Source organism: Penicillium digitatum, chromosome 3 (genome assembly GCF_016767815.1).
Source record: "Penicillium digitatum chromosome 3, complete sequence".
Lineage (NCBI taxonomy): Eukaryota > Fungi > Ascomycota > Eurotiomycetes > Eurotiales > Aspergillaceae > Penicillium > Penicillium digitatum.
In genome coordinates, this window is record NC_089386.1 from 2,205,953 (window position 1) to 2,228,678 (window position 22,726).

At 48.3% G+C, this 22,726-nt stretch overlaps 8 protein-coding genes across 8 annotated transcripts; 4 read left to right on the forward strand and 4 right to left on the reverse strand.

Annotated features, from left to right (window-relative positions):
• Positions 1 to 222: 222 nt before the first annotated feature.
• On the forward strand, positions 223 to 3,516 carry Pdw03_8336 (Chitin synthase activator (Chs3), putative; the record flags this gene model as incomplete). The annotated part of the gene is made up of 7 exons (XM_066101935.1): positions 223 to 248; positions 410 to 472; positions 561 to 669; positions 725 to 911; positions 966 to 1,046; positions 1,097 to 3,319; positions 3,389 to 3,516. 7 exons carry the CDS (start codon positions 223 to 225, stop codon positions 3,514 to 3,516), a joined length of 2,817 nt encoding a protein of 938 aa, XP_065957018.1.
• Positions 3,517 to 4,186: 670 nt separating this feature from the next.
• Pdw03_8337 (Extradiol ring-cleavage dioxygenase, class III enzyme, subunit B) lies at positions 4,187 to 5,475 on the forward strand (the record flags this gene model as incomplete). The annotated part of the gene is made up of 4 exons (XM_066101936.1): positions 4,187 to 4,504; positions 4,564 to 4,736; positions 4,797 to 4,957; positions 5,012 to 5,475. 4 exons carry the CDS (start codon positions 4,187 to 4,189, stop codon positions 5,473 to 5,475), a joined length of 1,116 nt encoding a protein of 371 aa, XP_065957019.1.
• A 157-nt stretch (positions 5,476 to 5,632) lies between these two features.
• Positions 5,633 to 6,128, reverse strand: Pdw03_8338 (NADH dehydrogenase; the record flags this gene model as incomplete). The annotated part of the gene is made up of 4 exons (XM_014677992.1): positions 5,633 to 5,691; positions 5,753 to 5,785; positions 5,868 to 5,974; positions 6,043 to 6,128. The coding sequence occupies 4 exons, from the start codon at positions 6,126 to 6,128 to the stop codon at positions 5,633 to 5,635; spliced, it is 285 nt and encodes a 94-aa protein (XP_014533478.1).
• Positions 6,129 to 6,585: 457 nt separating this feature from the next.
• Pdw03_8339 (Uncharacterized protein family UPF0041) lies at positions 6,586 to 7,414 on the forward strand (the record flags this gene model as incomplete). Its single annotated transcript, XM_014677993.1, has 4 exons — positions 6,586 to 6,776; positions 6,849 to 6,864; positions 7,021 to 7,157; positions 7,219 to 7,414. 4 exons carry the CDS (start codon positions 6,586 to 6,588, stop codon positions 7,412 to 7,414), a joined length of 540 nt encoding a protein of 179 aa, XP_014533479.1.
• A 2,082-nt stretch (positions 7,415 to 9,496) lies between these two features.
• Pdw03_8340 (Exopolygalacturonase X) lies at positions 9,497 to 11,229 on the forward strand (the record flags this gene model as incomplete). Its single annotated transcript, XM_014677994.1, has 8 exons — positions 9,497 to 9,806; positions 9,863 to 10,229; positions 10,290 to 10,348; positions 10,403 to 10,563; positions 10,619 to 10,807; positions 10,889 to 10,990; positions 11,045 to 11,119; positions 11,185 to 11,229. 8 exons carry the CDS (start codon positions 9,497 to 9,499, stop codon positions 11,227 to 11,229), a joined length of 1,308 nt encoding a protein of 435 aa, XP_014533480.1.
• A 695-nt stretch (positions 11,230 to 11,924) lies between these two features.
• Positions 11,925 to 13,210, reverse strand: Pdw03_8341 (FAD-dependent pyridine nucleotide-disulfide oxidoreductase; the record flags this gene model as incomplete). Its single annotated transcript, XM_014677995.1, has 3 exons — positions 11,925 to 12,058; positions 12,116 to 12,910; positions 12,979 to 13,210. The coding sequence occupies 3 exons, from the start codon at positions 13,208 to 13,210 to the stop codon at positions 11,925 to 11,927; spliced, it is 1,161 nt and encodes a 386-aa protein (XP_014533481.1).
• A 1,679-nt stretch (positions 13,211 to 14,889) lies between these two features.
• On the reverse strand, positions 14,890 to 17,284 carry Pdw03_8342 (Fungal transcriptional regulatory protein, N-terminal; the record flags this gene model as incomplete). Its single annotated transcript, XM_066101937.1, has 7 exons — positions 14,890 to 15,263; positions 15,328 to 15,587; positions 15,651 to 16,686; positions 16,744 to 16,861; positions 16,929 to 17,028; positions 17,088 to 17,142; positions 17,197 to 17,284. The coding sequence occupies 7 exons, from the start codon at positions 17,282 to 17,284 to the stop codon at positions 14,890 to 14,892; spliced, it is 2,031 nt and encodes a 676-aa protein (XP_065957020.1).
• Positions 17,285 to 20,833: 3,549 nt separating this feature from the next.
• Pdw03_8343 (Extracellular membrane protein, CFEM domain) lies at positions 20,834 to 22,395 on the reverse strand (the record flags this gene model as incomplete). The annotated part of the gene is made up of 7 exons (XM_014677998.2): positions 20,834 to 21,179; positions 21,243 to 21,625; positions 21,671 to 21,738; positions 21,794 to 21,830; positions 21,881 to 22,065; positions 22,115 to 22,247; positions 22,300 to 22,395. 7 exons carry the CDS (start codon positions 22,393 to 22,395, stop codon positions 20,834 to 20,836), a joined length of 1,248 nt encoding a protein of 415 aa, XP_014533484.2.
• Positions 22,396 to 22,726: the final 331 nt, after the last annotated feature.

A 22,726-nucleotide genomic window follows, 5' to 3' on the forward strand; every position in this document is an offset into this window, starting at 1 on the left:
CTTCATATGCAATTATATCCACTGCATACCAACATTGAACCACGCATTGTACTATGCACCAAAGTGTTAAAGATAGTGTTTTGCCAATATGTTAAGTAAATAATGCTCCTCGGTGGAAATAAAAAAAAAAAAAAAACTAGGAGATAGTGAACCAAAGTAGTTAGTCCTTTTTAAGGCTCAAAAGGAGATTGGACATCCGTTTAAAAAAAAAGAACGAAAAGCATGAAAAGCCATGAAAAGCATGAGAAGTATGGAAAATTGTGAAAAGTGTCTCTCTCAGTGTGGGTCAACAGACTGATTAATTTAAAGGTCACCTGCTCCGACCGCCCCTAAAACATTCTGCCCCCGCTTGATTTACTCTGAACTTTTTCAATTCACTTTGGACCGGTGTGGCTCCTGACCCCCTCAGCTGCTTGATTGGCTTGCGACACGCTCGTTGGTCATTCGACACTGTGGTTTGGCGTTGCGCGAGGTAAGGATAGGTGTGGAGTCCCAAGGACTGGTTGCCTTCTCACGAGATCCATGGATAGTGAAATGGATGAGCTAACTCCAAATTGTAGCCCTGGAGTCCTGGAGTTTACCGAACTGTCCACTCCTTGCATGCGACTACCCACCAACGAAATTTGCACAGTGAAGGAAACCCGGAAGTCTACTCGAATCACCAGCGTTGTATGTTACGGTACGCCTGTCAGCTTGCGCCATGTCATACCCACAGCAATATCAGGCGCAGAGGCTGCCACCTTTGAGACAATACAGTAATGCCCCTCCACGCTCTGTGACATCGTCAGGAGGAAATTCGCAAGATGGCAACTACGGAGGATACAGCGACGGTGGCATGAGTAGCCACAGCGACCAGCAGACTGGCCCGGGCTACGACGATGCGGCATACAGTTACCAGTCCAGCTCCTCCGGTTCGCAACCATATGCTGTTGCGCAATCTCAGCCATGCTCAATGCGCCCACCAGGCCCGCCAGGTCCGGGATACGATGATCGGCGCGGCTATCCTCCTGGTGGAAGACCACCGCCCCAATCGCGGCCAAGAACACGTATGTAAATTCAAACAGAAGCCCCCAAGCGCCAACTAATCGACTTCAAGCTGGTGGACGCCCACCCCCAGGAGGTACCTTCGACAATCCCTTTCCCTCCTTCCCAAATCGAGACCCGCGAGATCCCCGAGACCCGAGAGGAGCCCCTAGAGACCCGCGAGACCCGAGGGATCGGGGCGGTCCACCACCGCGAGGGCTAGAGAAAGAAATGGCTGCAATGGACATTAATGGCAGGGCCCCGCCTGGACCGCACACTTCAAACCCCAATGGCAGACGGCCAGATATGCGACAGCCACCTCCACGCGGACCTCCACCAGGGCGGGGCCGGGGTGGCTATCCAATGGGTCCGGTGCGAGCTGCTAGCTCAGGCAGACCAGACCGACCTGACGGAGACTATCCAGACTCCATGGGCCTGTCTATGCCTCCGCCACCAAGAAGCGCAACGATGCCACCTGCTCCAGCCGCACCACTCTACCCAGGCCAGTCTACCTACCAAGAAACAGATTACCCAGCGAGCTCCATGGGTGAACCTCCTATGCGTCTTGATGCTGCTGGGAGCATGCAACCCCCACGATCTCGTGCCCCCAACGATATAGACCCAAGCCTCATGATTCCTGCCGCGGCATTGATGATTCCCCCAGAGCCCGCCAACCGTGTTTCATATGCGCCCAAGGAATTTTTGGACAGTTATTATGAGTCTAATGGTGCTGATGAACCCGACATGCCCAATTTTGATGCCATGCCTCAGCAGCACACCCTGATTGATGAGATGGGCCTGGAAATAACACCGGTCCAGAGGCCAGTCCAGGGTCCGGTTTCCCCATATGGAGACCATTCGTATCCTCCCAACGGAGTGGAGGCTATGCGCTCCCAATCTCAACCAAATTTCCAACCCGCAGACAGTGCCAATCAGTTTGAAAATGCAGGGTTTCAGTTCGGTATTCCTGGAGAACATTCCCTTGCTCCCGCTTTCGATCACTCAGGCTCTGCTGGCTATGTGTCAAATGGTTATGAAGATTACGCCGGCTATTCGCATGGTCCTTCCCCGGTCCAGACCAACCAGTCAGGTTATTCCTACGATCAGGCCGAGATTCCAGATCCTCACCAGAATCCCGATGCTCTTCCTCACCACCCAGCCCCGTTCCGCCTTGGCCATGACCAAGGGTCAAAACCCGTGCCGGTTCGGCAGTACAGCACTCCTGAAACCATCCCAGCCCCCGCTGCTCCCCAGCCAACGATGGTGCCTGGGGGAACGGCTCAGACGCCTCTCACGATTAAAGAGATACAGCGGCTGCAACTGCAGGCACGATCCAATCCTTATGACCAGAAAACTCAACTTCTACTCGCCAAAAAGCTGGTCGAAGCATCCACAGTTCTTGTAGAGGACAGCAGCAGGCTCGATCCAAAAACCAAAGCCAAGGCCAAGGAAAAATACGTAGTAGATGCGCTTAAGATTCTCAAAAAGCTTGTTACAGCCGGGTACTCCGAAGCCCAGTTTTTCCTGGCTGATTGCCATGGCGAGGGCCGACTGGGACTTGAAGTCGACCCCAAGGAAGCTTTCTCACTATATCACTCTGCTGCCAAACAGGGACATGCACAGTCTGCCTACCGTGTGGCCGTATGCTGCGAGATTGGCCAGGAAGAAGGTGGCGGTACCAAACGTGACCCATTAAAGGCTGTTCAATGGTACAAGCGTGCCGCTGCGCTCGGTGATACACCCGCCATGTACAAAATGGGAATGATTAATCTAAAGGGACTGCTGGGTCAAGTTCGGAACCCCCGGGAGGGGGTATCATGGCTCAAGCGTGCGGCTGACCGTGCAGACGAGGAAAATCCACACGCTCTCCACGAGCTTGCCCTCATGTATCAGAACGCTGGCGGCAATGACATCATCATCCGCGACGAGCAGTATGCCTCCCAGTTATTCCACCAAGCTGCCGAGCTAGGCTACAAGTTCTCGCAATTCAAACTTGGTACTGCCTACGAACACGGCCTCATGGGATGCCCTATAGACAACCGCACGAGTATTATCTGGTATACTCGTGCTGCAGCCCAGGGTGAGCACCAGAGTGAACTCGCCCTTAGTGGCTGGTATCTCACCGGATCCGAGGGCATTCTACAGCAGAATGATACCGAGGCCTATCTCTGGGCTCGTAAGGCCGCCACCGCAGGTCTTGCCAAGGCAGAATATGCTATGGGATATTTCACCGAGGTCGGAATCGGCTCTGCTGCTAACCTAGACGACGCAAAAAGGTGGTACTGGCGCGCAGCTGGTGAGTCATCTTCCTTTCACTGCCTTTTGCTTTGAACTCAGCTGACTTTCTTTTTTTCAAAAATTACAGCCCAAGGGTTCCCCAAGGCTCGTGAGCGCCTTGAAGACCTTAAGAAGGGTGGAAGCCGAATGCAAAAGACTCGTCTCTCACGCTCGGCCGTTGACAAGCAGAGTGATGGAGACTGCGTTCTTATGTAATTGGATATTTTCGTCCCTTCCTTTTTTGCCTCGCTTTAGACATGGCCTCAGGCGCATGCATGCATTTCCCTTGATGATCACCGGCGCTTGATGCATTCTACACCGGTCAAGAACGCTTCTTTTCTACCTCCTGGACTATACGATTACTTTAATTTCTTATCTCTCCTCTTTTCCGTTTTTGAATGCCCTTCTGTGATTCGCATTGCTCAATTTCTTCTTCTCCTCCCCTTTTAATCTTTACCTTTTTTTTTAACGAATTGGATGTGCATGACTGGAACGGACCCGATGGAGCAGCCAAATATCCCGGAACTTGTTGTAGCACCTGTGCACATAGATTGTTGAACAACTTTAATACGTGTACGATGTTATTAGCATCTAAAATAACTCCTGACGTCCCCCCAGATCTCCGTAAATCCGAGCCAACGTTACCAACGGATATATGAATTACCAGCGGGCAAATTCCGCACTGACACACAGCTTGTGGATTTAATTTCCAATGCTCGGTCTTATGATCGGCTCTCTGCGCTTCCGAAGGCATCTAATTAATCAGCTCTTGCTATACAGTACATACCTTCTTTTTGCCTTTACATTTGAATATAAAATACTAGGGCCGCTATTTGTTGAGTTCTGGAATTAGTGCGTTGCGAGCTCAACCCAATACAAGGTATATATGTCTTCCGAACCAAGCCGACACAACGACTCGAGAACACAAGCGACAAATCCATTCGGCGGATACAAAGTCGCTCTTATATCTCTTTTGATAGTCCTCGCAGCTGTACTTATTACCCTACTCTGTGGAGACACCGCCAATCTGTTCGGTTTCCGACGCCTTCTTGGATCTTCTGCGCGCTCAGCGGCAGTACCTCTATCAGCTTCAGCATCTGCAGCTGCAGCAGCTGCGACCCTGAAGGGTCAATCAGACACATTCATTAGCGATCACACACAATCCAGCATGAAGACACCTATTTACTTCCTCGGCCATGGCGGGGTGAGTCATCTGTATCCTGGTTCTGACAGTGACCTAAATGCTGATTCAATCCGCACCAGCCAAATATCATGTACGATCTTGACCACCCGGCTTACCGCAAGCTTGGTGAGATTGGGCGCGAAATAACCACGAAGGTCAAGCCGAAGGCTGTCGTGGTGTTTTCGGCGCACTGGCAGGGCGGTCGAAATACGATCGAAGTAAATACCGCCGAGAAGACTGATTTGATCTATGAGTAAGTTCGATATCAGAATCCCAGCCGCTATTTTGAATGTTCTGAACTAATGGGAGCTAGTTTCGGTGGCTTCCCAAGCCATTACTACAAAGAGAAGTACCCGCATGTGGGTAGCAAGGAGGTCGCAGAAGAAGTGTTGAGATTGTTGAAAGAAGCCAAAATCCCGGCCGAAGGCGTGAAGCGTGGACTCGACCACGGCGTCTGGGCTAGCTTCAAGTGCGGTATGCTACAGTTTGCATTCGAGCGAGGATTCAATGCTGACATGGAAACTGCAGCCTTCGAGCCAGACACAAATCCACTGAACGTTCCCATTGTGCAAGTCTCGCTCTTCCGCACCGAAGATCCAGACCAGCACTACCGGCTCGGACAGGCAGTCGCAAGTCTTCGCGAGCAGAATATACTGATCATCGTGTCTGGGATGGCTGTGCACAACCTGCGTGATATGCGGTTTACTTTTGGCAGCTCGACTCCAATGCCGTATGCGGTTAGCTTTGACAAGGCGCTCAAGGATGCAGTAACGACTGCGCCGGCCGAACGGCAAAAGGCCATGGCTGAGCTTCTGAAGAGACCAGATGCACGACAGGCTCATCCTTCCTTCGAGCATTTGCTGCCTATTCACATTGGAGCTGGTGCTGCGGGCGAGGATCTGGGCAAGAGGATCTGGACGTTCCCCGAGGGGAGTATGAGCTGGGCACAGTACCGATTTGGCGAAGTTGGCAATGCTAGTAGCACATTATGAGATAGCATCAACTCATCACCAGAAGTCTTTTATTTGGATTTGATTTTGAATACTTTGAATAGGAGCTTCGATTTCATCTATGGGTACAGAAGATGGGCGTAGGACGGTGAGAAGAACGCGGGGGCATAAAATAGATCTGCAGAGGAACCAAAAAAAGTTATAGCTGCTGCTTCACCAACTGTGTAATGCGCTCTTCGATCTGGACGTCCGACAGGCCTAGAAATTTCAATTAGTATTGCAACTTGACACAAATTGTGGATGGCGGGGGGGGCTTTACCGGACAACGCTTCTTGCTTCTCCTTGCCGAAAGCTATTAAGAGGGAACCATCACATTAGCTTGATTCAATTGTTTAAACAGCCCCCACATTAGGCTTCTAGGTGTCATATCATACCATATCGGGCGTAAACTCGCGGCTGGGTGCCCGCGGCCTCCCGTATCATGATGGGAGTCTGGGGGTTGTGCTTCTTCATAGTCGGGTAGGCGCGGTTCAGGAAAGATCTATAGGCAGAAAAGAAGGTCAATCACTGGGCTGAAATCTCAATCGCCGTGAATCGGGGTGTACGCACCTTGTGGCCGCGCTTGCTTCGGAGGTTTGGCAGAAGAGGAAGCGCAGCTCCTTCAGGCCTTGAGTGAAGACGTACTTGCCAGACATGGTGGCAGGATAGTCAAGCAAATGATAGGATTAGGGGAATAGAGGTCTCGGATGAGCCACGGAAGGATGAGCGCGGGAGTGGTGGAATTGACTTGCTGGACAGTCTGCGATGCAGTGCATTATTCACGACGGCGTTGATTCGCTGCGCAGAGACAGAGTCCCGCTAGTCCTAATATCAACTAGCGCCATCCGCTTACATAAGCTTCGCAACTGCCGAAGCGTCATAGGCAGTTGGCGATGGCACAGGAAATTTGGTTAGTGAGGGATAATCAATCAAAGAGAATCAAACTAGCTGCTTGCGAGTAGCCGTTCCCTCCTTTACAGGCCATCTTTTTATCTACCTCCGGTTGTGGTAGTCAACTGCCCAATCTAGCCCCCCCAGCGGAAAACTCCCTCTTCCACCGATCACGGAGAATCCATCTTCCCTCTCACTAGAACCACCATCTCCGCTATCATAATGTCGTCTCGCGTGGGTTTCCGCTTCGTGAACAACGCTCGCTTTGCCTTCCGCAATGCCTCCGCGCCATTTCGCCGGCCGGGTGCTCAGGGCTTCCGCTGGCAGAGCTCCGAAGCCGGTGCTGGGGAGCAGCAGAACGCCTTCCAACGCCTATGGAACAGCCCTGTTGGTGTGAAGACTGTCCACTTCTGGTAAGATTCCTGTACTGCTGCATTTCAAATCTTTCTTGCTACTATGAAACGATGCTAACTTTTGCTTTGCAGGGCCCCGGTTATGAAGGTATGACAACTCGATTAACCCATCTGATATGCCATCTATGCCCCGGGTCAAACATCACTTTTCCGGATACCATATCTCCAATAAACGCTGCCGTATCCTGCACGGCTTCTCCATGTACCTGCTGAATACCATGGCTAACATGTTTCCCTAAAACAGTGGTGTCTGGTCGTCGCCGGTATCTCCGACTTCGCCCGTCCCGCCGAGAAGCTCTCGCTCACCCAGAATGCTGCTCTGATGGGCACTGGTGCCATCTGGACTCGCTGGTGCTTTATCATCAAGCCCCGTAACGTACTGTATGTGGAACCCAATAACCACCCTGCCGGACACCTATGCTAACTCTATATCACTCTACAGGCTCGCTGCCGTGAACTTCTTCCTCGGATGCGTGGGCGCCGTCCAGGTGACTCGTATCTTCCTGTGGCAGCGCAGCCAGTCTGACTCAACTGTCGAAGCCGCCAAGGTGATTGAGCATGAAGCTGTTGACTCCGTCAAGGCCACCGCCGAAGCGACCGCGGGCGCCGTGAAGAAGGTTGTTGAGAAGTCGACTTAGATGGGAAATCGATCCCGTGTTGACGGCAGGGGAACTTGAAAGAGTGTTCCTAAATAGATCTAGACCGGTATCTACAGGGACCTCTTATGTTGTACCTGCGCCGAGGTGAATTTTTTTCAAGAGAATCTTGGGGTTGAGCGAGCTCGCTTGAGATGATCGTTGTTTCATCTCGTCTGGTCTTAGAGTCTGGTCCTTATTATTGGACAGCCGTTGTACATATTCAAGCAAGCTTCCAAGTGATTGGTTACTGTTCCTTCTGCGAGACGTAGTCTAGAATTAGTCTAGAATTCCGAAGAATTTCTAGTAGCATTTGTCCTGCATCTACTCCGTACACTATCCTCTGTTTGGCAGCTGCTAACCAACTACAACATGTGATGCTGACGATCTCACTTCATCCTTTGAAATATATTGGGCCGAGGGACTCTGCTCTACCCAATTTCTCAGGGGTATTCCTCCCAAGAAGGGAAAGCGTGCCAAAATTTCCTCCTATCAGACTTGCTTGGGGACCACGCTCACCGAGTTTTATCCCGGGTCTCAGCGGAGGAAACCCCGACAAAATCAACTCAGGTCGAATCAAGCAAGAGGAAGAAACCCGTTTTATTTTTCACATCAGCGTTCTGTTATCTCTCGGGGCCCTGTTAGAATTAGGGATATAGGGAACTTGGGGACTCTATGTTGTTGTTTCCATTTGATGTTGAAACTTTGAGTCTCGGCTATTTTGGAGTCTTCAGCTGACCCCGCTCACGCAACGCGAGTCAATTTATTTACGGTCCGCTCTTCCGCGAAACGGATACTCGCTAATTTCTCCACACATTGCGGAGTTGCAAGCTTGTTTCTCCGGAGCAAATTGAACTTGATGGGTTCACCTCATCGCCTGACCACAAAGGGCGATGCTTAGCGATGATCCCGGTCGAGTTTTAAGTCTGAGCAACAGGAAGTAAATTGTCAATGGCGAGACAGTCTAACCTATTGAGATTCACCCATCTCTGCCTATGAATTTTAGAGGACGAATAAGCGTGGTGTTTTGTGAGGTCTTTTATACGGTGTAGATATATTAAATTAAAATTAAAAAAAAAAAACAGGACTCTCGCCGTTCCTCTCAATTCTCAATCCCATACTATCTATGCTGTAGTTGGTGGAAGGCGTTAGGTGTCACGTTCCACCTATGGGGCTTGTTCCCAAGTTTAACCCGCTGCGCTATAGGCAAATGCTAGAATTCTACGACAAATCTTAGAACCGCGCTTGCTCGATAAGGATACAATCCGTCACAGTATGTTATAGGCCTCCTTTGAGCTTCAATGCCTACCTGAGCATCGTATAGTACTCCTAGACCTTGTCAACCCCCATGGACCCACTCCCATAGAAAGGTCTTGGCGGTACGAAAGTTATGAAAGAAATGCCAAGACCGACCATCATTTCCTATTTGGGCCATTTAAAGATAGGCTTAGCGTACTTTGCTACCACAGTCCGTGCGAGAGCTACACTAATGTATGCTCCTTTAAAAGAGGATTTAAGAAATTCTCCGGTACAGTATCCCAAGCGTTAAGAATAACACCACGAAGCTTCGTAGATCCTCTATTATTGATACCGTAGGTCACCTCGGGTAGGTGTATAGCTTCCAGCAAGTTTGACCTCCCGTTTTTAAACCACTTAATCAGTACTCAACATAGAGAAAGCGGATGAAAGGCGTTGATTGGTTAACTTTATATTTTACAAGTTGAACGGTGGTCGGGATCCTTCAATTTGAATCAGTATATGGAATACCCAGAGCTATTTTGTAGGGTGTTCAAGCTGGGGATCCTAAATGATAGACCCTTTTAAGGTACAACAAACAACAAGACTGTTGTATACGGAAGCCGGTGGTTATCAGTAAGGTAATAGATTATCTTATCCACCGGGTTAGAAATTAATTTCGGTTGGGTTAAATTGAATTAAGGTTAACTTGTGCAGATCCCTACACCGCCAGTTTTGATATGGGTGGGTTTGTATAGGGTAGGCTGTTGTATATAAGCTGTCCTGGAACTGCCCGAATTACATCTTTGGCCGAGAACATTGCCAATCCAGCTAAGCTTGACACCAACAATGAAGGTTTCTAACACTTTGATCCAGGCTTTGGGCCTTTGGTTGTCAGCCATCGCTGCTGTTGAGGGTCAGGGGTACTCTCGAAACGAGGCGTGCCACCCCCTCCGTCCATTCCAGCCCCTTCCAGACAGCCCTGCCAGAAACCGCACCTGTCATGTTGCCAACTATGGCAATGGGCGGGACGATTCAGCTAACGTTGTTGCCGCATTGAAGAAATGCAACAACGGAGGAAAGGTTGTCTTCGATGCCGGCAAGAATTACACGATTGGAAAAGCACTTAACATGACTTCCTTGAAGCACATCGATCTCGGTATGTAAAGCGCATTGGGGGATGAGTGGAATGAATACTTATGCGAGCGGTAATAGAGATCCAAGGCTTTGTCCAATTCAGCAACGACACCGATTACTGGCAAGCAAATGCATTCAAGCAAATCTTCCAGAACGCCACTACTTTCTTCCAGATCGGTGGTGAGGATGTCAACGTCTACGGTGACGGTACCCTGGATGGTAACGGTCAGGTCTGGTATGACTTGTATGCGGAGGATGCCCTTATCCTGCGACCGATTCTGTTGGGTATTATTGGGCTCAATGGAGGTACCATTGGACCTCTCAACCTTCGTTACTCGCCTCAGTGGTACCAATTGGTGGCAAACTCGTCCAACATCCTGTTTGACGGAATCAACATCAGTGGATACAGCCGCAGTGGGCACTTGGCTAAGAACACCGATGGATGGTAAGCCCATCTGTATCAAAAAAGCCGAGCGAGCCTTCAGTTGACTAATCCCCTCGATAGGGACCTCTACCGCTCGGACAACATTGTTATCCAGAACTCCGTGATCAACAACGGTGATGGTAAGATTCCCTTGAAACATCTGACCACATTTTCTTTTACTAACCATGAATCAGACTGTGTCTCGTTCAAGCCCAATGTTTCCGATATTCTGGTCCAGAACATTCACTGCAACGGCTCCCACGGTATCTCCGTTGGCTCTCTGGGCCAGTACCCGGGTGAGGTTGATCTTGTGGAAAACGTGCTCGTTTACAATGTTTCCATGTTCAACGCATCGGTTAGTCTCACCCACACACAAGTTAGACGATGACTCTTCTAACAATCGTACGAAGGACGGTGCGCGTATCAAAGCCTGGCCCGGTGCTCTCGCTGCCCTTTCTACCGATCTCCAGGGTGGCGGCGGATCAGGCCTGGTAAAGAACATTACCTTCGACGGCATGACCATTGACAATGTCGACTATGCCATCGAAGTTACCCAGTGCTATGGCCAGCGAAACTTGACTCTCTGCAACGAGACTCCCGTACGTGTCCATCCCAGCTTTATAGTGCCACTATCACTTGTTTTTGGTTGCCAAACGCTAACCAACACATACGCTACACAGAGCAAGCTTGTCATGGAAGATATTTACTTCAGGAACTTCAAGGGTGTCACCTCCGGAAAGGGCGAGCCCTATGTAGGAAAGATTGTCTGCTCGAGCCCCGATGTAAGTGCACGAACGCCACAGATTACATACAATTCATCAACTGACCATTTACAGGTTTGTTCGAACATCAACGCCAGTAACATTGACGTCGTTAGCCCTGATGGGGGTGACCAGTTCACTTGCGCAAATGTGGGTTCATCTTGAAGATTGATACGACGTGGGCGGCACATTGACTGACTTGTTTCTTACTTTAGGTTGATGAGAAATCGCTGGATGTGAAGTGTGTTACTCCTAAATAAAGTAACCAGCCCAACAACATCACATCGAGTCTTGTTTGAATATAGAACCGTTAATCTAGATATTTTTATACAGAGGGTTATTTCCCTTCCCACAGGTACCATATTAATACAATCTGCAATCATCGGCTAAATTTTGCTCTTCCCCACTGTTCTTGGACGTTCATCGTAGACTGCTAGCCATAGGTTTACCTCCACCTACATTGACTGGCTGGCTGTTCATCCAGGGTGGTACACTAAACGCTAGCGGCGAGACCTATTCTGATTCTGATCATGGAGATAAGCCTACATCATGTAGGTTTATTGTCAGTTTGTTTGAACAGATGATACATGTGTACCGACGGTTATCCTTTTGTCCTAATACGTGTTGTACCTCACATAATTGAAAATGTGAGTTTAATGACGAGCTACAAGTGTACATGTCTTAGGCATAGCAACTAGGCAGGTATGCAAGAATGGCCAAGGTGACTGGGATTTCTTCTTCCAGCACACAACCATGTGGAGCATTGAGATCATCCTTCTGACACTTTTGATAAACTACATGGTGTTTGCGCACGATGTTGGACACCTCGCTCAAATTTGATGATGTATTGGTAGGTCACTGATTAAGTTCAACAACTTGCTGATTATCTACATTGGGGAGGCCCGAACCGAAGCTGGCTTTCATCAACTGGAGCCACCTTAGTTAAAGGAGACCTTCACTCCTGAGCACGCTTCCATTCCGCGTCCAGATTGTCGCCAATTGCACGAATGGCCTCCTTCTCGAGCTCACGGTGAGAAAGTCCAGTGCGCTTCGAGACCTTAGATTTCGACTCCTCACGAGATAATTCCACTGTGATCGAGTCTTGTCAGTCGTCTACCGAGCATCACCAAGTGGAAGGAAACTTACCGTGTAGAAATACAGCAGCTTTCTTGCCAGAGAACATCGCATGGGGCACGTTGGTGCTGCCATCGTTGTTGGCATCGCCAATGGCAAACACACCGGACTCACTGGTACGCATACCGGTCGTAACATTGATCTTATCACCGACAATGTCCAGGTGCATTTTAGCTGGAAGTGTCGAGGTCTGGACAGTTGGGACGTTAATGATCAAATCATTCCTCTCGACAGGCTCGCCAGTAGTAAAGTGAAGGCGGAACTTGTCGAATTGCTGATCGCCATTTTCGCCTCTGTTCTCACCGCCATCCTCGAGTCGCTCGATGGAAGAGATTGTGCGGTTGTCGATAATAGTGTTCCAAGCGGCAAGTTGTTCCTTCCAGTCTTCGACCTTTGCCGTTGCCCGGGCCTCGCCATCTGTGGTCTGCGAGCCGTTGACAAATGCAATGAGATCGCTGTACAGAGTGTGAGTCTCCAACACGTTGCTCAACATGTCGGTGATGTCACCGATCATCCCAAAGGGCTGGTCCCTGTGTTCGTAACCATCGCACCACGGACACCAGAAGATACCTTTGCCCCATCCTTCCTGAAGGCCAGGAGTGCTGGGTAGAACGTCACGAACACCGGTAGCAAGGACTATTTTACGGGCAGTGTAGTCCTTGCCCTTGCTGTCGGTCACCGTAAAGGCAGAAAAGTCTCCCTGAGGGAAAGGAATGATTGATTCCACAGTCTCGTTGGTGAAATGAGCAGTTGGATACTTCTTGATCTGCTCTCGAGCCAGACCTCTGAATGTAGCCGGCGGGGTGCCTGGTGGAGATATGTTATGTTAGAAAAAGAAAATTTGTGTTGGAAGAGTGCTAGAATCCCTATCTGACCGTCGTTGCCAATGACATCGTGCATTTCTCGGGTCGGAGCATTGCGGTACTCCTGGCTATCAATCAAGAGAGCAGTTCGGCGAACACGAGAGACACCACTGAGTGCACTGAGACCCGCCGGACCACCTCCAACTACGATCACATCGTAATCGGTCTTAGGTACTTCCACAGCGGTGGCACATGCTAGGAGAGAGACAAAAACGGATGTGAAAGTTGCCTTGATGAAGACCATGGCGAAGGAGATGCGCGACTGAGTATAACAAGATTGTTTCGGCAGCACCAGAAAAGGCCCTTTATAGGCGCCCATAACATTACCTGTAGTGTCTTACAGAGTAGCACGGCGGCATAAAATTGCTCAAACAGGAGCACCCGTGTGGGGAAACTAGGTGGAGTGTGTGCATCCTGTGCTGAGGTGGCTGAAGAGATCGTCGGGATCACCAGGATCGTCAGGGATTTTCAGATGTCGGGATCTCCCATTTTAAGGCTGGGACTTGATGGAGCATATCCCGATTGAAGAAGATCTTAGCCGGCAACTAGTCTGGGGAAGCTATAGGAGTGAGCCTTCGAATCTCTAGAAGCCTACTATCCAGATTTGTCAATGCCGCTTGCTCGAGCACGTCATCATCCTTCGACGCCAAGTGTTTCAATTGGAGACATCCTTGGCTTGGTGGGAAGCGCTAGTGTTTCCGTGCAGAATAGTGGCATCTGCAGCTCCCTCAGGCTTCGAGCATCACCCCTTGATTTCTGTCTTTGGCCCGGCTCCCGTGTCGGTCTTTTATGCCAAGAGCGGATCTGCTTACGGCACCATGTCATATGGCGTTATATTGCAGATGATTTTGATTACTTGTAGCTTGGCATTGGAGAAAATATGCATGTCATACAACACTTTGAGTGGAATGGACATGCCGTGAGAGATCAGTTCTTCATAGGTGTGCAGTGTTGTAACATCAACATTGAATGTCCCCGTACTACAAGTGCGTACAATGCAAAGGAAGAGACACAATCCTCATTGAGCCTTGATCGCCAGGCCTCATCAATTCAGGCGTGAATTCAGTCGATCTACAATATCTGGAAATAGAAAGAGGTAATTAACTAGTGAGCATTTCTCATATACAGCCTCTGTGTTTCCACAGTGCATGAACTCCACGCAAGGTTGATAAAATGCCTGAATGACGGTTCAAAGATTATAAAAAAGCAATGATCGGTCCTGAACTACGGAGTACAACAGACGGAAAACGGATTAATGTTATGCCTCAAAGCTTTTTCAGCTCCACATCCTCGTGGAATCTTCCACTATCCACATTTCATGTGGCCGGCTTTTGATTGGTCCTTGCATTTCGTTGTGAGATAAATAAGTAGCAGCAGGATGCAAGGGTATAATACATGTTACAAATGTTTCACAAATACTAGGTCTAATCAACATAGTATTATAGCATCCCGGTTGTCCATTTGCCAGAATTTTTGTCATGAGCCGCAAATTATACCTGTCTTTGAGCTCTTGAGGTGGTTTCCTTCCAATGTACGTAAGTTTAATTGAAAAATAGAAAACAAAAACAAAAAAACATCCAAGAAGACATAGACAGATGGTACATCCCTATGCGACTGAGGGTTTCAAGGAAATCAGAGACCGGAAATCCCCCGGCTCCACTTTTAGCAGTTTTCAACTTTAGGATGCTCTTTGCGTTCAGATCAAGACATATGAACATAACGACAATCCATGAGTATTGCGGACAGCAAGAAGCCATCAAGTAGCACGATACAGTCATAATGTCGACAAAGATCTCCCAAATGATCAGCGGCTTGGCCAAATTGTCACAGTCCCATCTCTCAATGCAACTGCAAGTCCCGAACGCCTCAGCGCATCCATCAAGTCTACTGGCTTTACAAAAATCCTCAGTTTTGTCATGATAACTAGATGTCTTCCTGGTCGTCTAGTAGCAAGACCTTCAGCTTCTCCAGCTTGTCTTCGCAATGCACTTCCATCTGCATCACCACATCAACAGCATCCTTTCTGGTGATAAGCAGTTGCGATACCAGCCAAAAGCTGTATCCATTCTTATAAAACCCCATTGATGCCCATTCGTCACTTGTTACTCCACTGCGCAGGACGATCCAGTATTCCCGCCAACGGGATAGAGCAGTCCGGATGGCAACGAGGATAGAATCTTTAGGAACTGTGGTGTCCTTTGCGTCAACCCCGATACTCTTCCTGGGGGGTTTGAAATTTCTCATGCGTGTGAAAGAACCTTGAAGTGTCATATGGGTGTTAATAAATGAGAATAGGACTAAATTGGGAGTCAGAGTCAGTCTATTCAAGGCACCAAAAAAGCCTTTGGCACAAGGACATACTATGAATCAAGATGAACATGTCTAATACAGTGAGATCAATCGGATTAGACTCGGGCGCTTCATCAAACATATGCTCGAAAGCCTCCGAAACCCGAATGCCGCGTGAAAAGCGAAAATTTGGCTCCGCAAACGGGTGCTCAGAGAAGAACAGCCATTCCTCGCAGGGCAGATCGCATTCCATTTCGGTATATGTTAGGCGACACGGGTAGTTTTGAAAGAACAAGAACGCGCAGTCGAGCAGCGAAATCATAGAAAAAGTCCTGGCAATGTGAGTAAAGTAGACCTCAGAACATCTCACGGATGAAAAGGAGGCAATTAAGTACCTTATACGACTCTCTTGCTGGATCCACAAGTGCTCCAGGACCTGCTCATCGGGAAGGTGACGGACTTTGACAAGTTCAATTCGTCGCGCAACGTTCACGATTTCACCAAATCGTTTTTCCATCGCGCGAGTTCGTGATAAACGGGTTCCCGCCCAGTATTGGATGATCGTGATGATAAGCCCAGCTTGAAAGTTCTGAAACCATTCCCAGTCACCTTTCACCTCGTCAAGGCACCGGCTGCCTGAAAATGTGGCGCTGATCTCGCTCTCAGCCGAAAACACAACATTCGCAAAGATGAAGATTTCTGCAAAATCTAGCACTCTCTTAGCGACGTATACTTCCCTCTGGTCATCACTGTACATTGCGCCCATAAAGACTACCGCGGCTAAGAGCGCCAGGGGAACTGTCTCCGGATCAAAGGACATGGGAAGGATTGCACAACTAGTCTGCCAGTATTTAAAATAAAGCGCAATGCATTTTCGTATGCGCGCAGTGGTGAGTAAGAAGTGGAGATTCGCAGATACCTCTTCCTGCGCTTTAGAATCAAGCGGGACCTGCCACGCGTGTGTTAAGATTAAATGAATTAAGGTCGTTGCGAATGGCCGCTCCGGTTCAAAGATGGGTGGATCTCCGGGCAGTGTTGTAGGGTGCTGCCCTGGAGGAATGATGGACTGGTAGCTCAGTTCACCAGCCTGATAAGAATTCTCCGTGGGCTTATTTGCATCATCGAAAGGGCGGTGGAAAAAGTCCAGGAAAGCGTCCTGGAAAAATTGCAGCGCGACTGAGTCGGAATCCAGGAACCCAGAGCCATGTTCCGGCTGAGCGCTGTTGATGTTGTGTGGAAACCCTGCGCCTTGCAATTGCTCGAAGCCAGTTGCATTATGATAGTTGAGACTGTGCCTACGATCACTGCGTGGTGGAAGTCGAAAGTTTTCTGTGAAGCTATCGGTACCACCGTTCAGTAGGAACTTGATCGATCCTCGGTCGGATGATGGCTCTTCAGGCCCTTCCCATCTTTTGGCCTTCACCGATACTTCTGTATGGTTTGCATGAGTCTTCCATTGCAACCAAGCTGACTCAAAGCTGGTCTTACCTTCTTCGATCCGTCGGTGGCTCGCACCTGCCGTTCGCTCGTTGTTACAAATCAAGTTTCTCTTCTGACACGATTCGCACGGACTTCTTCCATCACACCGCAGTTTCATCGCGGTGCACTGTTCAACCCAAAACTAAAGTCAGTTCCAATGGGAATGCTTTTACGTAATCAAGTCATGCACAAACCGATTGACAGGCATGTCGCCGCCTACCCCTCTGACCCGTCTCAGGAATTTCGCGATCTCCGCGCTTGGCGCAATCGGTGTAATGGACGCGGAGATTGTCACTAAATCCAAAAGGTTAGATTTCAAAGGTGGCATTGTAAATCGTCCTGGCTTTTCTAACCAGCGCGCGAATGAGGTATTGCAGAATATGCAGGAATAGGGTTTCTGGCCAGAATCTGTTGAGGTTCAGTGGGTGTGGCATGGGTAGCTGCAGGAAGGAGCACACATACGCCGCAAAGAGTGGCGTTTGAGGTGATCAATGCGCGTGAACGCACGCTGGCAGACATCACAGCGGAAATGCTTGTCTGTCGGCTTCATGGTGGACCACCGGGGAGGAGGGGGAATATCCGGGGTAAGGAAAGAGGAACGAGTCAGTGGGGGAAAGGGCGAGGTTTCGGTATTTCAGCGGGAAAGATGTACCTTTTTGGCTTTTTGTAGAGCCAATGGATACTTGACAATAATTACCAGATCAGTATGGTATGGTTAATGCCCTAAAATCCGTTAATCCGTTTCCCTGCGGATAATCCTTTTGACTCGATTTACTACTCCGGTGGTGATCTTTGTTGGGGGAAAAAAAAAATACAGCTATTTAACCACTAGGCCACATCTCAAACCATTTCTAATACTGGACTAGAGGGGGCTATTTCGTAGGTTGACAGTATTTGTGTGAATGGCGTTGACGGTTCACGCCACACAGTACATACACTGCGTACCCGGTATCGCCGCAACCTCTCCTCCGTGTATTTAGCGGGAGCAGAATTGAAGGAAGGAATTCATCAACCAGACCAGGCTTGTTTGCCAGACGCTGTTTCATAGCCTCTACAAACACCTCCTGTACTCCAAGATTGTGTGTCCGGCAAGGGATCATGCACAGATCGAAGCTCCAACTCGACCTCGATTTCCACTGTCAGCTGACGTGTGTTGGGTGTCAAGGCCATGTATGTACGTACACACCGTTGCAGAAATTCTGGGATATCTGATAGTCATGTCAAAAGGTTTGATGTGATCGGACGTAGAGGTGACTATTGAATTTTCTGTCCAAAGGGAGAGGAAACACAGCTTAGTCTTTTTTCTCCTTCGTTGTTCCAGTCCCTATCCACGCCTTTCAATTTGCTCACATCCAAACAGGAAAATCCATCTCTGCCTGCGCATCTTATAGTTGATGTGTGGCCAGGTAGCAAGGCGGGAACAATCCGACTCCCACTCGACCCATTACCGATGACTGTAACACATTTGCCGTACGATTGGGCAAGTATAAATGCAGCATAGTATGACAATTGTGACCAACTCTGTGATGATGATTCTCGTCTTATGAGACACTGTGAATCAACTCACCCTCAAAGTCCAGGGATATCTAGCCATTTCAAGTTGCTCAACCTTCCGGTCGCCTGAATCACGACATCACTTCAATCCACGCAGGTAAGCCTTTAAAACCATTGAATTTAGAATGATGAGGTTAGCGCCTAAACAGAATCCCTAGGTCAATTGAGAGACCTATTGTTCCATTTCGATTGCTCCTTATTCTAGATAGCTTCGGATATCTACTATCTCAATTTAATTCATTCTATGCCTTCCTCCTTCTCGATGATGCTTCTAATCCTGATGAATTTCTGGAACACTGGTGCAGAAATGTAGACCCCTCCTAGTCGGGCTTAAAAGTGGCTTGGTAGGTATAAGCTAGTATATCTACCAGACACAGGGCTGGTTGGACGGAAAACCCCATCTGGCAACCCTGTCGGTGTACCATAAGCGCACCCTGGATACTGATTTGCAAACCAGATCCCTCCGAGATCTGCATTTATCATATGCGAATACCGAAAATTGGGAATTTGCTGCATGAATCGAAAACATGCTAGATTCCCCGAATTACAAGTCCTCGTGAAGGGCTGAAGATGCTAACACCGGATGGCGAGAAAAGCCTTTATTTTTTTTAAGCCATGAGAAAATTCTATATAATGAGTAGAAACTAGTTAAGTGTATGGTGTGACTAATAGGTCACTAGATTCTCGTTGGTGTTCGAGACATTTTTCCAAGTCGTTACAGCTTCGTCTTCTCAAAGATGCCTCGCCATCCTGCCTCAACATCGCATATTTAGTCCCCCTTCACAAGTGATTTATTGCTAACCTCAAATTTTTTTTTTAAAAAAAATTTTGATATGGCTCAAGCGAAGTCTATAGTTGAGAGTTCAGAGCGCCTTATTTATCTTGCGAATGATCGAACAAATCACCAAGCAGAAAAATTCTTGATTGCAACTACCACGCCTATTGAGAAACTGGTAGATTTTTTCCTTGTGGGCCGGCGGGTTGAGATGCAAATGCAGACCGTTCATTGAATTGAATCCCTTTTGGCACAGGTAGTACTCCCAGCTTGTCCCGTCTAAGGCGCGATCTGTGGCGTAGTAGCGTAAGCTCTGATTATTGTGCCTTTCGATCTGTTCGTTGGTGACAAGCCTCTTAGGATCGAGGTGATGGACCTCGCCGTAGATTTTCTCTCGGTTCCACTTGCCACCATTTGGACAGGTACCGTATTCGACGTGATGAGTGACGCCACTCGCAATGACAAAATGAGCCTTGCAAAAGGGGCACACGACATGAGCGCCCTGATCAACCTTTGATTTCAGGTGCTATCCGTAGACAATGCAGAGATAGATTCGTCAAAGCCTTACAGCCTTCCATGTGAAGTCGGTTGGGGTTGGCGGATATCCCCGTAATGACCCGGTTATCATACCTGATGAAGATAGGTCACATTCAAAAAGTGTCGCTGGCACTCCACGTAGTAGTTCTCATAGTGCCCCTGGGCCTCCATGTGCTGGTTAGCAGTTTCATCGGTATGAAACGCTCGGGAACAATTCCCGTAGGGAGCCATAGGCTCCCAATGACCCTTAACAACAATATGTTGATTGGAAACAGCTTGAGAAATGAAGGAAAGGTGCGTGTGTAGGTCTATCAATTGAAGGCTAGTGCCTAGTGATTAATCATATCTGTATGCTGCTTGCAGCTACTCTCAGTTTGGATCTGACGGTCTTAGGTTTCGCATTCCCCCCAACGGTTTTAAAAGTCCATGTGAGTATCGCACTCCGCTCGGCAGTGGGACCCGTAGCCATGGGCGACACATTCGTACATCTTGACTTTAAAACATGCAACCGCATGCGAGAAATGGAAAACAAAGGCTATGATATGAATCAGTTGACAGGAAGCACAAAAAATTGGAATTTTCTCACAAAGAAGGGAGAGGTGTGAGATAGAAGGAAATGAAGGACGCGGGCAGGCAGGTGTTGTTTGTCATATGTGAGATGCCATCTAAACCGTGCATACACTGTTTGGGGTTACCAGATCCTTCTCGGGGGTATCTATTTTGGATTGTATCTTTCTTGTTGTGCTTCTTGTTGCCTTGTTGATCTTGTTTTTGATTACTTTGGTACTTTCCAACTGGGTACACTCCTACACTTCGGCAGATGAAAATCAATCATCTTCTTTTTTAGATTCATAATGATCAAAAATTTAGCATCTGAATAACATCTTTGAGAGCAACTTTGAGTTTCTATTGTCATTTGGCCCGTATCTCTAGATCCCGAGTGGATGCTTTTTATGCAAATGTGCTGCATCGAGATTCTGCTTTGGAATTTTCCCTGGACCATCGATCAACGCAAAGAAGACGAATTACGCCCCTAGTTATATAGCCCCGGTTCTAATCTCATATGGAGAAATGGAAAGTCGGAAGCTATTCTCACGTTATGATACTGTTTAGAGCCAAGCATTTGATAGTATCGTCTAGTGGAGCAAAACTACATTATAAATGTATAAATTGTTTCCATTCAAGGTAGATATGTAAGTTATAGAACAAGAGGCAAAAATGCAAGTTCATTGATCATTGCCCACGTTTCGGGTCCATCTCCACCAACTCCACGTCACTATTCCCTGTCGATCGAGCCTCATAATTCACCGAGTAGGTAATAGACTTGTTGATGTTGCTAGGCATTTTATTATAGTACTCAGCCATGTTAGATGGATCCGTACGGTTCGTTGATCCTCCCAGGAACCGGGGGAACCATCGGCCGACGAGAGCTCTGAACGCAGGCAAGCAGGCGCACATAACAGAAATCTGAGCTTCGATGACGGACCAATGCATGAGGGGGTATAGGCCGAGAGTTTCATTGATCCCCCAACGGTTAGTCCAGAAGACGATGACACGGATGATTGCGATGACCGTTAGACTGTGAGATTGGTTAGTGACACTCGGAAATGAAAAAAAAGAGGCCAGGTTAGCGAATACGTACACAGAGCCCACGATAAACATCGACGCCACAGCTAGCTTCTTTCGCAGAGGCAACTGCAACTTGATCACCTCATATACCGGCATGATGATCAGTATACAGTCGACAAAGATGTTCACCAGGCAGTTAACAAGAACCGCGTCGATAAAATTGATGCAATGTCCAGGTTCCTCGTGCATCCAACCGATCCATGTCAGGCGTGTCGGCCAGCAGCGGAAGGCATCCACCGAGGCCCAAGTGATACCGATCGCAGCGTTAGCAGCGATGAGGCCGTATGCTAAATAGCGGAATGTGCGTGCTTGGAAGATGCGGAGTAGGAAGAGGCAGACGGATATCTTTGCGAGGGAGATTTGAAACTTATACATAACGGCCATAGCTTGGAAATACTGCTCTTGTTAGATTAGAACTGAGCCTTTGAGAGAAGACCGAACCTGGTAGAACTTGGTGATTGAGGGAAATGGGACGTCCCAGATATTTCGACCGAAGCCATTGCGGATCACTAGTTTGTCAGTTCTTCTTTCTTGTGAAATCAAGAATCAGAAGTGCCATCTTACTATAAATGTCCAGAACATATATGGCGGCTCCTATGATCTGCAAGGATGTTAACACTGCGCGGGAAAAGACCAAGAAGTGACACTGACATAGGAGGCAATTATTGTATAGTCATCCAATCCCCACCCGCCAGCGAGGCCGCTGCTCTTGGCGATCATTCTCATGACGAAGAAGAAAGTGGCAAGAATAAAAGGAATAAGAGTCGAGGCCTTGACCACTTTAGGGCCTCTGCGTGGTGGTATACCACATTCTTGTTCGTATAGACGTTTCGTAGCTAGCAGAATTAGAGTAGGCTTGGTAGACCAATCTTGACAGAGACGCACTAAAGAATTCTTTCGTAGTGCAGTTACTTTCAGCACAATCTAACAGGGCTGTGGGATGAGAGTCACTAGCACAGAAGCACGTTGCGTTGTTGCTCAAGGAGCAATTGGAGAATAACTGATTGTCACAAGTGATCTAGCACATTTCCATTAGCAATAAGTACAGCCGCATTAGGAGATGCACGTACTGTGCAAGACGGGAAGGCAGTTATATTCGACTCTGCTCCATGAATCTCCACTATAAGCAGAGCCAGAAGAGCGAAAAGGAACCGGTGACCTCTCATGTTGGCAACAAATGTGTTCAAAAGAACAACATTGGGAGGCAAATAAGGGGGAAGAACTTTTCTACTGGGCAGTAGTGGGTTTTGTTCTATTTTTGATACGAACGTTCCTCAGGGAGTGGCGTCTACACTCCTTGAACATTAAGCTTATCTATTTTGCACGTGGCGTTGGGAATATTTTCTACCTAAATCTACATGGCAAAGAGAAGCAGTCAATCGTGATTGGGCCACTAAACAAGGAAATCATTCACTCTTAAAGTTGGTTCAAGTGAAACAGGATCAGGGCTGATACTGGTGCTCCGGTGAAAGAAAGCCGAACCGGGTACGGAGTACC